General features: G+C 41.9%; 2 protein-coding genes across 2 annotated transcripts; both read right to left on the minus strand.

The window, feature by feature from the left end:
* Positions 1 to 2,581: 2,581 nt before the first annotated feature.
* nkx3.3 (NK3 homeobox 3) lies at positions 2,582 to 5,766 on the minus strand. The gene is made up of 2 exons (XM_080449361.1): positions 5,210 to 5,766; positions 2,582 to 4,608 (listed from the first exon to the last, which is right to left on the minus strand). Exons 1-2 carry the CDS (start codon positions 5,559 to 5,561, stop codon positions 4,064 to 4,066), a joined length of 897 nt encoding a protein of 298 aa, XP_080305487.1. The 5' UTR covers positions 5,562 to 5,766; the 3' UTR covers positions 2,582 to 4,063.
* A 3,944-nt stretch (positions 5,767 to 9,710) lies between these two features.
* On the minus strand, positions 9,711 to 13,535 carry nkx2.3 (NK2 homeobox 3). The gene is made up of 2 exons (XM_080449134.1): positions 12,910 to 13,535; positions 9,711 to 11,719 (listed from the first exon to the last, which is right to left on the minus strand). The coding sequence occupies exons 1-2, from the start codon at positions 13,316 to 13,318 to the stop codon at positions 11,004 to 11,006; spliced, it is 1,125 nt and encodes a 374-aa protein (XP_080305260.1). The 5' UTR covers positions 13,319 to 13,535; the 3' UTR covers positions 9,711 to 11,003.
* Between the last annotated feature and the right edge of the window lie 5,581 nt (positions 13,536 to 19,116).

The following is a 19,116-nucleotide window of genomic DNA, read 5'->3' on the forward strand; positions in this document are numbered from 1 at the left end:
TTGGTATTACTTCACATTTTAAAGCTGAAATCCCTAAGTTTCATGTCCTACATAATGGGATTTGAACCCTGTTCTCCTGCATAGGAGACCAAACTTCTACTGCCCTGGCCAAGCAGTGGAATCCCTGTGGAGATATTGTGCTTATGAGCTTCAGGAAATACTAGGCTACTTGTGAAGCAGTATAGGTGCCCTACCTGACACCACGGTCTACATTTCTCAGTGGAAAAGTAAGTTGAGTGCATCTTCAACCACTGTAGGTGTGGACGTTTTACGTATATTAACATATAACCAATAGAATGGTTAAAATCATGTTAAGTTCCAGATTTCAGCTTGAAGGGGGATCTAGTAGATAGTAAAGCTATTTAGTTTGGAGCTGAAACGCAATGCTACTTTCCATTTCATTTTTTATGTAATACAGATTTTTAGTCTCTGACAACCAATTACCACTTCAACTGATACATCCTGAAGTTCAATGTAAATAATCTTACCAAATTGTGATAAATGCTCTTGTTAGTCACGGTTGAACCGTCTCAAAGAGATTTGTTTTCACTCCCTCCCAGGGACCTGTTGTGCACAATGCCAGCCACTTGTGATAGCTTAAAGTGGTTATTCTGATCTGAGAGAGATGAATGAGGCTTGGGCCGCTGCCAGGCTTGGGCACAGACAGGGTGATCCTTTCTACCTAGCAGCTTGTTGTTGTGGGAGGAGGAAGCCATTTGTTTTTGCTCTTATGCCCTTTTGAACTGTATTGCCGTGGGTTTAGTATCACTATTAATTTCTGGGATTACACAGGAAATCCAATCAAAGCAATAACTGGCTCCCACTGACTCACAAGTATATTTTTTGAAGTTGTTGTTTTGTTTAGTTTAACTTTTTTATTTTAAGTGTGTGTGTATGTATATATATATATAGCCTACAGTATATATATATATATATATATATATATATATATATATATATATATATATATATATATATATATATATACACACATTTTTATACATTTGTATACATAGATATAGGTCTATTTGAAAAATAATCAAGAAAATGCTATTATAGATCTGCTATTTTTGACTCCTTAAGTTATATATATAGCTACTTAAGTCAGGAAGTCTCTTTGGGAAAGATTCTTACAATCACACTACTAAAGCTTAGAGCCAAGCCAAGTTTTAATGTTCTATCAGGCTATGGTGGCTGTGTGTATTTGTGTGGGATGAGGGTGTAGTCTCTTCAGTTCTAACACAGGATCAGATGAATGTGATCTTGTCTCATGCTGCCCGGCTGGCTGGATGGGGCAACATCTCCACGCTCTATTGACCCTCTCTGACTCATGCAGCTGCATGTGGCCTGCACCAACCTCCACCTGTTCTACAAAACAGGGCTTCTCAAACATTATTGTGTCAAGGACCCCCAATATAGGCTATTAGGCGGCACTGACCTATCTGAAAATGTTTTGTGCCAGGGATCATACTTGTGTTTTTTAAATGTTGTTTAAAAGGAAAAATCTAAATGTTTCACATTTTTTTCAGGATTTAAAAAAAAGGTTGTTGTTTATAGCAGATCTACAAGGTCACAATGTGCCATAACACATTGTGAGCTTGTAAATTTTCAAACAACCTGATGTGGCTAAAGTGATTTTGATGCTATATAAACTCATTTTGCTGAGGACCCCCTGGAACCCCTATAGGACGCCTGGGGGGTCCCCGGACCCCACTTTGAGAAAGGTGCCAATATGGAACAGGCCGACTTGACGGTGAGATGTGCAGCTATTTACTCTGCATTTTTATTCCCCCCCTCCCTGGCTGTGCAATATTCGGAAAGTAACGAATGCAAACATTCCTCATTAATGATTGATTAAAACCGCGTAGTTATGGCGCCTGGCGGGATATATTGTATCAACTCAGGGATTGTTTAAAAATGAGTCTTTATTCATTTAAATAAGTTCCGGATTGCCGCTTTAAGGGTTGCATTTTTCCAGGCATGCATGCGGCAGTTCCTCGACTTGTCCAACAACCTCTATGGCTGCAATCACTTTCTCTACAACACAGATCAGTAATTCCATTTTAAAAAGCTACATAAGTTACCCTATGTAGACCTATTGTCAAATGTTCTATATTTCTCATGAATGAATCTTCTTTTACCCTCTACATCATTGGTTCTCAGTGGGGTCCGGGGACCCCCAGGGGTTCTTGGGGGGGTTCCAGGAGGTCCCCAACAAAATGTGTTAATATAGCATATAGCACAATAAGTTTAACCTTTTATACTTTGGCTATTCAAAAATAGCAGATATACAAGCTCATAGGTGCAGAGCTTGTAGATCTACTATTTTTGAAAAATCGTGAAAATGTGTGCAAATCCTTGAATTATTATTTTTTAAGCGAACATTTGTAACTCAAATCTTTGCTTCTGGGGGTCCCTGGAACAAAATATTTGAGCTGGGGGTCCGCGGCCATGTTACATATCATTTTAGGGGTCCTTGACATGAAAATCCATGTGGATGGACGGTTAAAACAGGATATTAAAGGGAACCAAGCGTTAACAGGCTTGGCCTTATGAATATATGGCATTCTGCCAACCCTGACGGCTAAAATACTAGTGGTGGTGGGGAAACATTGAAACACTTTCCTCTCACCTGTTTTATTAGTTGACAATTTGCATAAATCCTGTCATTTATTTTAAAAACAAATGTTCAATGTGTTAGTTAGACAAATGTCACAAAAATCCCGTTCTAGAAAGGATTGGTGTCACTGAGGGAAAAGATAAATCCTTACAGCCTATAACAAAACACCCTAAAGACATCAATTATAGCTAAATTAAGCTTTAGAATGTCTGTGAAAGAAGCTTAAATAACCCCCAGTTTGGTTTAAAATATTTTTGACATCACAATTGAACTTCTAGTGAAATTAATCAATTTGGAAAAGTCACATATGAAGCTAAATTGATCATAGAAAAACATCCCATCTTTAAAAACCCATGTAGGCCCACTGACTGCAGCATGATGAGAGTATTTTAATATCTGATAAAAATGCTTTCTTTAAACAGAGTCTGTGACAGCATTACATTTGTTTATTCCACATGTCAACATTTCGCACGTAATTAAAGTAGACTAAACATCCAACCATTACTTTTAAATTAACCCATTAAGACCTGGAACGCATCATGTGTTATTTTAGATTTCTTTGGCTATTAAAAAATAGCAGATATACCAGCTCTATGAGCTTGTAGATCGTGAACATTTGTGCAAATCTTTGAATATATATATTTTTTACTTGAATCTTTGCTTCTCGGGGTCCCTGGAACAAAATATTTTGAGATGGGCGTCCGCGGCCAAATAGGCTATCATTTTGGGGGTTCTTGACATGAAAAGGTTTTGAACACACCACTGTACCAACATACGTTTTTTTCAGAAAACTGTTAGGATTTAGAAGATTTTGTATTTGTATCAGCCTCTTAATGGGTTAAACATGTTATCTATAGACAGCAGCAGTAGGCCTATAGCGTAGCCTATTTGTTGAATATGGCTCAAATAAACACCAAAATGTCCATTATTGTCTCATAAAGGCCGAATCCGGGGTATACAGTAGCCTATCACAGTGTAGCATTTTCACTGTTCATGTAACTGCCCTTTTTGTAACTCCGATTGTGCAGGCATAAACGCAACCAAATGGACCCCGTTTGGTTATTTGTAGGCTACACTCTCGAGTTAAATTAATTTGTACAGTGTACATTTTCACAAATAGGCCTCTCTTGCCTCTCGAGTGTATAGACCACTGTTTCCCAAACAGTGGGTCGGGGCCCATATGTGGGTCGCAGACCAATTTTGTGGGTTGCAAGTAATTTAAAAAAAAACATTTTTCAAAAGAATGTCACAGGTAAAAAATTAAGTAATTAAAATAAATCCCATAAATTCCACAAATCTAGCTGTAAAGAAGAAGTGAAAATAGCCGATCTACAAGCTTGTATATCTGCTATTTTCACTAGTTTGGGTCCGGGGAGACATCAAATTTCTCGAGCTAAAACGTTTGTGAACCACCGGTATAGACTCCCATGAACGCTTTAGTCTTCAATGCATCCCTCCACATAAAGTGCTGTTTGCCATCCAGGCGGGTGTGAAGGTAAAGTACGGGTGGTATGGATAGCACTGGTACAGTGGCAGACCCGTGGTGGTGGGCCTGGGGTGGGGGACGTGCAGTTCGTGGACCCCCCGGTACTGTTTCTGATCGTCCTTCACCAGAACTTTCACCGCGACTTTCTTCGCCATCACGGTGGCGGCTGCAGGGGCGGCGGTGATGATGGAGCCGCACGACGACGCGGCCATCTCGGCCGCCATTTGGCGCCGCTTGGTTTTATATCTCCGGTTCTGGAACCAGATCTTCACCTGGGTCTCGGTCAGTTTCAGGGCGCCGGCCAGGTCCGCCCGCTCGGGCCCGGAGAGGTAGCGCTGGACGCTGAAGCGGCGCTCCAGCTCGTAGACCTGCGCGTGTGAGAAGGCCGCCCTGGAGCGCTTCTTGTTGCCGGGCTTGGAGCGCTGGTCGTCGGGTCCGAAGTGGCCCGTCTCTCGCTCCTCGTCGCCGCTCGGACAGTGAGGTCGCTTGTTGTCTGCGGTGTCTGTTGTGAGAGGACATAATAATAAAGGCCTTGTTGTTGTTGTTGTGGTGAGATCATGGCAAAGAAAACCCCTCATATATTGAAGCCCGATTTATACTTCGTCGTGCGGCGGTGTCGCTCACCGAAGCTCCTATTTTTTTTTCTTCTCATAACTCAATGCACAAGCAGCAGTTCACACATTATAGAGACAAGTCGATCAGGCTCTATCTGATTGACATGGATAGGTTGTGTTTTCCTTTTAAACCTGCTCATTATTTCAAAGAGACTTTGAGCTGAATTTGAGCTCAACCGGCCTGCTTTGTCATTGTCATCACAAACGGAGTGGTTCCTTCGTGGCATGTGGCGGTGCAGTCAAAACGGAAACGAACGCACGCTAAACATAAATGAAGGCTGCAGGCCACTTCTTAACGCAAAGTGGTCTGAAATCTCATTAACGCCATGAGGCTTCCTTCCTCTCGCAAAGAGCAACAAGGCCCATATATAAGGTTAAAAATGAACATTAATGAAAGTCCCAACTCGTGATTTTAGATTCGTTTTATACTCCCTCTCCTCATGCCTCTCTCAAACAGAGGCCAAACCAATAAAAAAAAAATGTCCTCACCTTGTTCTCTGTGCGCAGTGTCTTCAGTCTCATCCCCCGTGGTGGATTCCTCGCTGCAGCAGGTCTCGGATGGAGGGGTGTTTCTGGAGGAGTCAGTGGGGACCCTTCCCAGGTGGATGCGGCTCTTGCCCACACCATCAAGAGGCAAACCAAGTCCCCTGGTGCCGCCTCTGTCCTGCAGGTCCAGCAGGTCGCTGCCGCTACGGTCCCCGCAGCAGGTGTTCTGGTTCTGTGACAGATCCCCTGGATGATGATAATGATGATGATGATGCGGGGGCTTCCTCCTCCTGGACCGGGGGTCATCCTCCAGGATGTCGGTGATGGAGAAAGGGGACACGTTTAGAGTCATCATAGTTGGAGGAGGAACGCGCCCGAGATTCCCCGTTGAGTCAAACTCAAGTATGATGGATCTGTGCCTGCGTGCATTCACAGATCCACAGCAGAAGCGAGCGATCCCTCGTCATCAATGCGGTGTTTTTTTTTTAAAACGCAGACCGCTGTCTGGTGTGATTTAATTGTGGTGGTGGAGCTGGTCCTATGGTGTGTTGGTGTGTCACACTCACACACCGCTGTCAAAGACCGAGTTAAGGCTTCTCGCCGCTGCAGCCCAGGTAGCCGCTCATTGGCTGTCTGCTCGTCACTGGCCCCTCCTTGATACCACCCTTTTCTCAGTGTGCATTTAGCCACTTTTGCATCCATATTCTAGGGGGGGGGGGGGAGAGACATTGGCCAAAAATAGCAGATCTACAAGCTGACAATGTGGCATTGCAACGCGTTGTGAGCTTGTAGATGGGATATTTTTGGCAAGAGATTTGGTGTAAATGGGATTTTTTTTACTAAGAATATAATATAGCCTAGGGTAAGTGATTATAACTCTTTGTTGTGTGCACAGGAGTCTAAAACCAGACACATTCGGCCCTTTATATTATCACACAGGAAGGAACTGTGTATAGTTATCTTGGAGACTTGCTATTAATTAAGGTAAGGGGAAGATGTACATTTTATAAATGGTTGCAGCAGCTTGGCGAAGCAATGTTCATGAGCCTACATTATAAAGGCAAGCAGTTGTTAAAAAGAAAAATAGTAGAGCATCAGTATAAAAAGATTCAAGATTTAAGCTATTTTTTATTATTATTATTATTATTATTATTATATTATTACTATTACTATTACTATTACTATTACTATTACTATTACTATTACTATTACTATTACTATTACTATTATTATTATTATTATTATTATTATTATTATTATTATACTTCCTTCAATGTTAATTTCAGGAAGAAATTCATTCGTAAATATTGCTTAGCTGCCCACATTTTTAATTTAAATTTAAAAAAAATTGAAACGTGCATGCATGGGGCAATTAAGGCTTTAAATGTTTTTAATTACTTGTTGTAGCCTTGTGTGGTCTATAAAGCTTAGATGAGTTTATTGTCATATATCCAACATAAGCATAATTGCACACAATCCTGATCCTGTCCACGACTTAGTTAAACATACATTTAAATAAATAAAATCAAAACCATTGTTGCTGATTGGTGAACACATGTCGTAGCCTACTTGTCGTATGACATTACTGGCCAACAATCTTAATGGACCAATCACAGAATAATTACGTCCAATTAGCATTACTTTAGGACAAAGGCCAAGGAGTAATTGAATAATTGATATCGATGGGAGATTTATAATCCTATAATCATGGCAGATCTATGGCAGATGATCTATAATCCTATAATCATTATAGCTTGCAGCCAGAGTGGCAGACAGCAGTAGGGAGGTGTATAGCGCCACCGTGTGGTCATGTTATGCTTTGGTCTATTGAACTAAACTGGAGTTGAGATCCCTGTCTGTCTGTCTGTCTGTCTGTCTGTCTGTCTGTCTGTCTGTCTGTCTGTCTGTCTGTCTGTCTGTCTGTCTGTCTGTCTGTCTGTCTGTCTGTCTGTCTGTCTGTCTGTCTGTCTGTCTGTCTGTCTGTCTGTCTGTCTCTCTTTTCTCTCTCTAGCTCTAACACGCACGCACGCACGCACACAAGCACACACACACACACACACACACACACACACACACACACGCGCGCGCGCACGCATGCACACACGCGCACACACACACACACACACACACACACACACACACACACACACACACACACACACACACACACACACACACACACACACACACACACACACACACACACACACACACACACACACACACGTTACGCAATCAGACCTACCCTTCATTGATGTGATGTGATGACAGATAAGTGTAACCTCACTCCGTCAAATGGAAGAAGCTTGCGACACACATTTTGTTTCACAGCGTACTTGCATCTGAGACTTCGGGCGCAGAATCGATGACAGACGGAGTTTCATTTTTTCAAGTTACTAGGCAGGTGATTGGATGATCCCGCCCCTAGCAGCCGCTGATTGGTTCGTATGCGCAGCGGTTCGGGCAGCTTTACTCTGTGAGCAATCCCAGACCCTCCTTCCTGAAACCAAATGCAATGCAATGCATGAGATTTCCGGAGGGAGGGGGTGTTTACCAGGCTAAGATAAGTGATCCTCCTGCCTTTTCTTTTTCTTTCTTGTTCTGACTAAACAGAGAAATATCTCTTCTTGCAGGAGTGTCAAAACATGCAGATACGCTAGAAGAAATCACAGAAATGCTGCAGAGCAAAGCTGCAGGGGTTCAGATCATTACATTGTAGCCCATAGGTACACTTTCCCCATCAGTTCAACAAAAAAAAGAAGGAAAAAAGCCTTTTGTTGTCTCCTTTCTTAGATAATTGGTGGTTATTGTGTTGCTATTCATTTTTCACAGTTGGCCTAGATACAATTAATGTATTAAATAACGTATAGGCCTAATTATTATTCTGACTTGAAAATACAAAACATGTCGTGGGTAAATATTCCAGATTTTCTTTATGTATCCTACAATATAAAAAAAAACCGTAATGTTAAACAATTTATTTAGCAGGGTAGGATTATGAAACTCACGGATAGCTTTAAATGAACTCTCATGTCTGACTGTGTATATCTGAGTGGTTGTTACCATGGCATGGTGTGTTGTTTTGGGAAAAGTCCTCCACGGCAGTCGTTCTCAAGCTTTTCAGGCCGTGACCCCCCAAAATAATTTGAACTGGGGACCCACCACTCTGACAAGCCTCTTTATTTGACAATTTGGCCAATGTTTGACCAGTTTTTATTGTAGTTTGTTGATTACTTTTGATGCATGCATGCAATTGTCTGTTTTCTTTTCTTTATTTTTTTCTTCTCCGATGTATTAAAAAGGTTTTAAAAGGACGAAGAGGATTAACCAAATTGTCACTTCACTGTCATCTGGGGGGGACCCCTTTAAAATCATGTGGGGACCGGGACCCTCCCCGGGGGTCCCGACCCACAGGTTGAGAACCACTGGCCTCTATAGGATGAGCTGGGCTGCTATGTTTGGCAGCGACAGATAGCGATCACCACTGCAGCATGCAGGCCAGCCATCAGGCTGCGTCCTGAGGCACAGGCAGCCGTCCTGTCGCCAGCTCTATTTACACTGGGGACTCTCTAGCACTTAAGACACACTGACACCAGGTATGTCCTATACCGGCAGCAATGTAGCCATCAGGGGAAGTGACCGGCATGACGAGAGGAGAGACAAACACTTTGTTTACGCTGCCATTCATCTCCATTAATAGCGTCTATAGCTATTTGGACCGTGCACTTCTATAGGAGGAGGTGGGGGGGGCTGGAGTTTGTTTAGCCCAATCGACTCCAATTAGCGTGTGTGTGTGTGTGTGTGTGTGTGTGTGTGTGTGTGTGTGTGTGTGTGTGTGTGTGTGTGTGTGTGTGTGTGTGTGTGTGTGTGTGTGTGTGTGTGTGTGTGTGTGTGTGTGTGTGTGTGTGTGTGTGTAAGTTCACCTGTTGTCTGTCTTAAAACATTGTAATTTTGCTTAATATTATTATTATTATTATGAATAATAATAATAATTATTATTATTATTATTATTATTACACTTATTATTATTGTTATTAACAACAATAATAATACTTACATTATTTGGCCTATTAGTAGTCCAATTACTACTTAAGTTACATTGATTTCAGATGTACTTGCCCTGCTTAAAACAGCTGCACAGGGCAAAGCCCCTGGGCACTGACCACAGTGACTGCATGGTGGGGATGATGCTGTCCTCTCCGTCTGGTTAATGTCCTGACCGGACACCACATTCTCTCTGCTTCTGCTTCTTGTCTCAGAGACAAGAGTTCTCACAGGAAAAGAAAACAGAGACCTCTAATAGCAATGGTTCTCAAACTTTTATATTTCAAGGTCTCCCCCTTAACTCTGACAGCTAAATAGAATGGAATAGCACAATGAGATAGCAAGCCGACTGGAAATCAGCGCACAATTAGCAGCACAAAACACTGCTGTTGAAAAATCTGAGCATATTTTTATAGGCCTAAATGGCCTATAAAGAGGCCCCCCCCCTCTTTTTTGTAAAACTATTATGGTTTAATGAGCATGCAAAAACTCAAACACACACACACACACACACACACACACACACACACACACACACACACACACACACACACACACGCGCGCGCGCACGCACGCACGCACGCATGCGCACACACAGGCACACTGCAAAATTGAAAGGCACAATGCAGAATGCAGATAAGAATATGAAATGTATGAATGTCATCTTTATATTTTCATAATGACATTTTCTCGTGAAAAAAAACAAACAAACTATGACACAAGCGTCACCAGTTTTACTTGATTCACGTCACTCACTGTTTAATACTAAAACATCTGCTTGAAAATGAAAAACAATTTCGACTGCTCCATGCTTTATGTAAAGCTTTAAACGTCATAATCAGATTTTAAAAACCGTTCCCGCGACAACAAAAAACGAAAGCAAAAATACAATGCTCTTTTAAGACATTAATTAATTAATGCAATTTATTTTATTGATGAAAACAAACTTTTTATTTGATATAGCCTATATTCTGGTCAGGGATGATTTCCATACTTTTGTTCATCAGCTGCATTGGTTATCCATGTTGTAAAACAATAGGCCTATACGTCAAATGACGCACAATCTTTATCGGCAACATTCAAATCAGGTTAGCCTAAACCTACACAGTAAAATAATCCGTGTTTGTTAACTCCTACATTTCTATGAAATTAACGCTGATAATTTTACAGTGTAGTCTGACATCCTTTTACTGTACGATTATGGCTCAGGAAAACTAGTCCAAGCGACAGGAGTCCATCAATATAGTCAAGACAGAAGGCCACCGCTCCTGTAAATATATTGGTCTGATGACATAATGTTCGAAAGGTGAATAAATGTCAGTATGCTCTGTGGCTATTTCTCTGACTAGTTATATATTCCCTACAGCCAGCACCTCATTAGGTGTGCGTCCTTTGCCATCGAGCAGAGAGTTAAAGGGATAGTTCACCCCCAAAATGTTTTTTTCCCCCTATAGATTACTCACCCCATGGAGCCTTTATTTTATTTTTTTGTCGCATTCCTCAGCCAATAATTTGATGACCGGCGGAGACTCAAAGAAGACTCTTTGAGAAATTAGTAATCTAAAGAAATGTCTTTTTTTGGGTAAACTATCACTTTAATTTTATATCACCAAATGAACGCCTCTGGGATATAAGGCGCAAGTAAGCGTCCATTATTCTTGTGTTGTGTTTCCAGCCAGGGAGGTTAGGTCAAATGTGTGATCGTGGCTCCACACTGTAGCCTATAATGTCCAAATAATAACACTGATCGAGGCTACCATGCCCGGATGCCCTGCAGAGTCCCTTGGCAGGCCGTGACCCCTGGCGCCTGGGGAGCCTGGCTCTGAGACTGCGCGCCGAGGTTCCCCAGACTCATATTCATGAACGCGTTCGCGGCCGTGTTGCTCGGCGTCAACGCGGGCAAGCTGGAATACGTGCACGAATAAGTGTTAGAATAGACCGAGTTGTTGTAGGTATACGGCGGGTAGGCGTTGTAGCCGTAGGGGTTCGGGGCCGCCGCGACCGTATAGGAGGTGTTATAGTTCTGGGCTCCCGCGGCCAGGCAAGGCTTCCCGTCCCGCACCAGCACCGGGACGGCCACTCGCCTGGGCGGCGGCGGGTGGTGCTGGTGGTGCTGATGGTGGTGGTGGTGGTGGTGCTGACCGGCCATCTCCAGGGTCTTGTCCTGCCGCTGCCTCTTGCATTTGTACCTCCGGTTCTGGAACCAGATCTTGACCTGCGTGGAGGTGAGCTTCAGCGAGCTGGCCAGGTGCTCCCTCTCCGGGGCCGAGAGGTAGCGCTGCTGCTTGAAGCGGCGCTCCAGCTCGAACACCTGCGCCTGGGAGAAGAGCACGCGGGGCTTCCTCCGGGTCCTCTGCTGCTTGTTGTTGCTGGGTTGTTGTTTCACCACCTCCTCCTCCTCCTCCTCGTCGTCGTCGTCCAGCTCGTCGCAGTCCATGCCTCCTCGCATCGCGGTGACGCTGCTGCTCTCTGCATGCGGGGACAGCAAGAGCAGGGGGTCATCGATGTGTCCGTGACAAGACACATTTTAGATTTCGTTTATTACATAATATTGTGATCCAATTACTGAATGTCAGTCTCCAGGTTTTCAGAATAGGTACACTGATTTACTAGGGCAGGCACATTAGGGGTCCAGTACGTTTTATTGTCAAGGACCATCTTTTTGGTCTAACCCATATGTTTGATATGATATGATGATATGATGAATACATTCAATTTGTCCTGTTATGACCAAAATAAATTATTACTACTACCCCCATAACTCTGAGTGTGTACAAATGGAACCAAATGGATCCGTTTGTACACACTCAGAGTTACTGACCTGTAATGGTCAACCCACTTTGAGGACCACAGCGCTATACATTTAGGACTATAGCTCTATTTCTTAAAAATTACGTTTTGACAAAAATGTCCACCACAAGCCGGCATGGCGATGAACCATGAACAAGAGACGGTGCTTTTCATGGGTTCATCCTTGTTCATTTAGTTTTGATTGATTGATTGATTGATTGATTGAGTTCTTTATTGACAATAATTGATTTTTAAAGGTTTATACAGGCAGTACCACGAGTAAAAAACACAAAAAGCCAGAGGCTTATGCTTCCATTGTGGTCCAATAAACATTCAACACTCAAACAACTAGACAAACAACATTTTGCTCTGAGTATACAAATGTAACCAAATGCACATGTAAGGGTGCATTTGGTTACATTTGTATACTCTCAGAGTTATAATAAATTAACACTTTACTTTGCTGGCATGTTAATAACGCCTTAAAGGCCTAACATTAATTTAGCAATGCACTGCCTATAGGAAAGCCCATAATTAACACAGATTGTTATCAATTAAAAGGAGAATGAAGCAACATAAACGCATATTTCATTAATATTTTGCGTCTCGTAATTACATTAGTTGGCAAATGTAGGCTATATTTTTACAATTCTATCAAATGTGCAAGTAATAGTAAGGTAATCACATTATGACAGTTATATGTCACGCCAAAATCCCATTAGGCTAATAACCTCATATGTGCATACATTTTCAATTTGGGTTATTGTGTGTATTTTTTTGCTTTAAATGAGGGTTATATGAATGGGATATTCATATATATGGGAATAATTAGCCAATTCATTTCGAAGAAAATACAATAGGCTGCTCACTGGTTTCTAGGCTCTCCTGCTCGGTCTCCAGACGCAAGTCTGCCGCCCGGTGGCCCTGCAGCTGCCCCTGCGCCGAGCTGGTGAACATCTCTCCCGGCAGAGCTGACTGAGCGAGCCGCTCCTGCACGGCATGCAGCGGGCTGAGATAGGAGGACATCCTCTCCTCGCTCTCCGACAGGCCCTGGGAGGACGACCCGGGGCTGGGGGTGCCGTCCCGGCCGGCCAGCATGCAGGAGGGAGGCGAGTAGGAGCGCAAAGCTCCAGCCGCCGCCGTGAAACCCAGCCGAGAGAACAGCCGCTGCTGCTGCTGCTGCTGCTGAGACTGCTGTAACTCCAGCTTCAAAATGTCCTTGACCGAGAAAGGCGTGGTGGATGGAGTTATGGCCGGGCTGGGCAGCATTATTACCATCAGAAGCAGGGAAGTGACGGTCCCACCGCGAAATAAGACATTGGAGAAAGCAGTCTGCGCTCGTCCCGTCCCCCGCAGACGAGGCTGTTATTTAAGAGACACCCGACCACTGTCCGCGATGGGACCTATTTATTTGTCTCCGGATTCCGTGTGGCAGCGAATGGCCCGCCGTGCGTAAAGGTAAAAAATGGTCGCGCGCGGGTTGTTGTTATGATTCATGGAGACTGAAGAGGACTGCTTTGCTTTGAGATGTGACATCCCTTCTCCTTTTGGCTGCAGGGGCTGAGAGAGAGAGAGAGAGAGAGAGAGAGAGAGAGAGAGAGAGAGAGAGAGAGAGAGAGAGAGAGAGAGAGAGAGAGAGAGAGAGAGAGAGAGAGAGAGAGAGAGAGGGGAGAGAGGAGTCGGTCGGTCCTGTTTGGTTGGCTGGATTCGGCTCAGCTGCGGAAAGAGAGAGAGAGAGAGAGAGAGAGAGAGAGAGAGAGAGAGAGAGAGAGAGAGAGAGACTACAGAAAAATAGCATAGCCGACCTACAGCTCTCATCGAGTTGCTGCACTCACTGTGCGACGCGCTGTTGTGGACTTGTAGGTCGGCGATTTTTCGTCATGCGACACCGTCGCACGATGAGGTATGAATCGGGCTTGATGCGGGGGAGGGATTGATGGTGACAAGGGAGCAATTCCCATCTCTCTCTCTCTCTCTCTCTCTCTCTCTCTCTCTCTCTCTCTCTCTCTCTCTCTCTCTCTCTCTCTCTCTCTCTCTCTCGCTCTGTTTTTTTTCTGAGGAAGACAAAAACTCCATACAACATCATCTATATGTTTGATGAAATAATGTTGACATCATCCAAACCCTATAGGCCTCCAGTTGTCTCAGGTAAGGCAGTTTTGATTGCTGCTTACATTATAGCCTATATCCACACATTCAACATAAATTGTTCTAAAATAGTTATTTGGCTTGCAAGGGGAACCTCTATTAGTGCTATTATAGCGCATCTCTCCTATCCATCCATTCCTATAGCACCTATACCTATTCCGTTTGTCTAATCTAATGGACCTATCATAGAATGGGGGGAAGCCATGGTTCTTTGTGATGCTATAATTATACCTCAGCCATCCCAACGAATCGCTGAACCACTATTTTTGTGTGTAGCCTATACTATCTTAGATAGGGGGAAAAATACATATGCCTACTAAAAGTAAAATCATAATTTTAATTTAGTAAAATCAGTCAATCTCAAAATGGATGGCGTGTCTATTCATTGGGCTCAACCAGTGAATTGACAAGTATGTTGTGCATGATGATTTGAATAACAGCGGATTATCTCTAATTTGTATTTAGATTATTATTACAAAACATACATTAACCAATAACCACTTCAGCCCTATACATTTCGGCCATTTGAAAATAGCCAATCTACAAGCTCACAATGCATCAGCATTGTGAGCTTGTAGATCTGCTATTTTCTAAAGATTTTTTATACATTTTATACATTTGAAAACTTGTGAAACTGGACATTTCGTATAATGAGTACTTTCTGCTTTTGGTACTTTAAGTGCATTTTGATATCAATACTCTTGTACTTTTTCCGTTTGGACACACTTAGGGCCCACAACAACCATTCCTCCCATCGTCACTTTGGAGGAGTTTTACAGATTACACATATCTTGGTTTCCTGTATAAGCCATTCGCGGATAAGATAATATGGCCCGAGTGTGGGAAATAAGATAGCATTTCAATTCAAGCCTGCATGCTTGTAGTGGATATTTTAGGCATTTGCTGCTTGTTCATCTATTTTCATCAATCAAATTCCATAAGGAAAGTACAGGCTATTGCTAATAAATACTTATCTGGTAGGCAAGTAGCCTATGATCTCAAACATGATAAATATATAGGCTAAATACGCAATTATTACAATTTTGGGCCGCAACAATTGTTAATGTGTGATTAAAGATTTAGGCTAAATGATAACCATTAATAAAATAACACAGTTGAACATTAATAGGCTAATAACAGACCTATTATACAAAATAATAATGATTATTATTAGTAATAACAATATAACATAAGCCTTCAGTTATTATTATTAGCCTATCATTATTATTATTAGTAGTATTATTATTAGTATTATTATTATTATTATTCACCATCTTGATGCAGCCTGACAACGAATAGACTATGACATTATTCTTTGCTTGCCTAAATGCCCTTATTTATACACGTTAATGCACATATATTGTTATATATGGCTAATAACGTTCTTTGGGAGGCTGATTCATTATTTCTAACAGAAATGTAGCTTAAAATAACACTTAAATAAAGTGGTCCCACTTCCGTTTGCTTTGTCTTAGAAAGCACGTTCGAAATAGCACGTTCAAATGTCAAAATCAGCCAAGGTTAAAACTCATATTATATGATCTAGTTGTTATATAGGCAGTGGTGGAAAAAGTACTCGTATTTTTTACTTAAATAAATAAAATAGCAGATCTACAAGCTCACAATGCGTTGCAATGTGATGCATTGTGAGCTTGTAGATGGGCTATTTTCAAATGGCCAAAATGTATATAGGGCGGAAGTGGTTTTGTAATGATAATCAAATAATTATAGTGGAGTAAAGGTACAATATTTGTCTCTGAGATGTCGTGGAATAGAAGTAAACGTATTGAACATTGGAAATACTCCAGTAAAGTAAAAACATCCCTCAAAATTGTACTTAAGTACAGTACTTGAGTAAATGTACTTAGTTACTGTACACCACTGTATATAACCTAATTAATGTGGCAAACGGTGGGTTGAATGTTACCTGAGGCCGGGGCCAAAAGGGTAAATATATGAGTTGAAACGTGATCCCCTCTGGTCGCCTATCTATCTATATGTGACCAAGTACAGGCGCCAGGGGAGACGTTAAAAGGCCACTGGCTCCCACACTAAACCGCGTGGAAAGAGAAGGACATGCCGACATAATCTCATCCGCTCGCCATCAACAAGGCGCTGTTTAGATTAGGCCTTTTCTCAAGATCGGTGTCTTTAAAACGGTCCATTTAAGTCAAGAGGACCAGTGGATATGGGGGGATGGGGGCGCGGGGGGGCTTCTTGGAACTGATGGCTCTTAATGCACAAGGCTTAATAAAATCAGTGGTGGAAAAAGTATTCAAATGTTTTAGTTTAATTTCAAATAATTGTAGTGGAGTAAAAAGTACAATATTTGCCTCTGATGTAGTGGAGTAGGCTAAGTACAAGTATTGAAAATAGGAAATACTCAAGTCAAGTAAAAAATACCTCAAAACTGTACTTAAGTACAATACTTGAGTACATGTACTTATACTGTAGTTACTTTCCATCACTGCAAATAACACATTTTAATCAAATTATCCATTTTCGAAAATAATTAATTAATTAAGTATAGTAGCCTACTTAGTACATCTAGTTACTTTAAACCACTGAATACAATCCTAATTGAATTATGAGCGTGTGCGAATGTAGCCAAATGGACCCGTACGGTAAAGGGTCCATTTGGTTACATGTGCACGTCACGAGCGTAATATATAAATAAAACAGCTATAGAACGTAATCTAATGGCTGCGAGGCGTATATAACTGAGACAATACGAGACATAAAACCTACAAAAGCAGAAGGTTCAACCACAAGGGCTATTTATTTATTCTAGTCAGTTTATTTAGTGACGTGTTTCGAACGCGGATGACGTCATGGCAAAATTAAATGGATGTTGAGACAAGATGACGCATGAGGATCAGGCCTAACCTATAATGTCTGATTTATACCCCATAAGGCGGTGTGTAAATCCAGTGGTGTAAAGTAACTAAGTACATTTACTCAAGTACTGTTGGCTACTTAAGCACACGTTTGAGGTACTTTTATGGAGCATTTCCAATTTTCAATACACTGCAACATCTCAGAGGCAAATATTGTACTTTTACTCCACTCCAGTCCAATTATTTGAAAACTTTAGTTACTACTTTGTAAAACATATTAAGCCCTATATACTTTGGCAATTTTCAATGGATTTCTATGCATTTTATACATGTGGAAAGTGAAAACGTGTGCTATGGGACCTTCTGCATATTGAGTACTTTTACTTTTGGTAAAGTACATTTTGATGCCAATACTTATACTTTTTTTCAAGTACATTTTGACTTTTACTTGTAACAGAATATTTTTATATTGCAGTATTGATACTTTTACTTCAGTAAAACATTTCAGTACTGTACAGTCCTGTATAAATCAGACTATTATAGCCTATTGCAGGTCTATGTGTTCACATAGAATGAGACAAACAAGCACCTCATGTTTGCTTTACTGTGATATACGCTATAATATCACAGCACATTAAACGAACGAGAAATATTATCATTATATGTTTATGATGATTATTATATGCTTATGATTATTATTATAATAATTATTACTGTTATTATATTACTATTACTATTACTATTACTATTACTATTACTATTACTATTACTATTAGTAGGTATAATACATAGACATAGGCTACAGTATATCACTGCTTAGATGAATTGACACAAGGTGTTGTGATATTATTATACATAATGAATACAAAAAACACACACACACGCACGCACGCACGCACGCACACATGCACACACGCACACACACACACACACACACACACACACACACACACACACACACACACACACACACACACACACACACACACACACAGGCTACACACAAGGCAAGGGGTTGTGATAGGCCTAGCCTACACCAGCCTCACCTGAAGCAAATTATTCCTCATTGTAGGGCAAACATACCTGGCTGGCTGGCTGGCAATACAAAATAAAGAAATAGCTTTTGATCAGATCAGTTTCAGATCGTTCTACCGTGTCTATATATATATATATATATATCCGTGACACTGGCCTCTCTTGGTCTTGTAGCCCTTAATAGCTTCGCATCGATGTCCTTTTTAGCCACAACGACAACGATTGGACAAATGGCTTTAGCCAAACGTCACGGGTCATTGAGGCAGGCCCTCTATGGAGCAATTAGCTGTGTGTGTGTGTGTGTGTGTGTGTGTGTGTGTGTGTGTGTGTGTGTGTGTGTGTGTGTGTGTGTGTGTGTGTGTGTGTGTGTGTGTGTGTGTGTGTGTGTGTGTGCGCGCGCGTGCGTGCGTGTGTGTGCGTGCGTGCGTGTGTGCGCGTGTGTCAGTGGTGGAAAAAAGTTGGCTACTCACATGTTTTACTTAAGTAAAAGTATCAATACGGCAATGTAGAAATACTCTGTTAGCTAAAAGTATAGCTAAAAGTCCAGAATTCAAAATTAGTACTTAAAGGACCAAAAGTAAAAATACTCATTATGCAGAAGGTCCCATTTCACAAGTTTCAAATGTATAAAATGTATAAAAAATATTTTGAAAATAGCAGATCTACAAGCTTACAGTGTGTGTGTGTGTGTGTGTGTGTGTGTGTGTGTGTGTGTGTGTGTGTGTGTGTGTGTGTGTGTGTGTGTGTGTGTGTGTGAGTGTGTGTGTGTGTGTGTGTGTGTGTGTGTGTGTGTGTGTGTGTGTGTGTGTGTGATCACCTGTCATCGCCTCATCAGGTGATCCTCGCGTGCCACCGTCTCGCCGGGCTTGAGGACGGTGTTTACCATAGACATGGTGTTTACGGGGCGGAAGGGCCTGCTTCCGGCCCCTAACAAAACCCAGACCCCTCCATAGACACACAGTGTCAAGGAGGTGGTCGATGCTGGACGTGGCGCTCCATCCAAGTCCGATCCATCATGTTCCCCCGTCCGTCCCACAGTCACCACGGTATGATCTC

The sequence above is a fragment of the Gymnoscopelus braueri genome (genome assembly GCF_963280865.1).
Source record: "Gymnoscopelus braueri genome assembly, chromosome: 14".
In the NCBI taxonomy this organism is placed as follows: Eukaryota; Metazoa; Chordata; class Actinopteri; order Myctophiformes; family Myctophidae; genus Gymnoscopelus; species Gymnoscopelus braueri.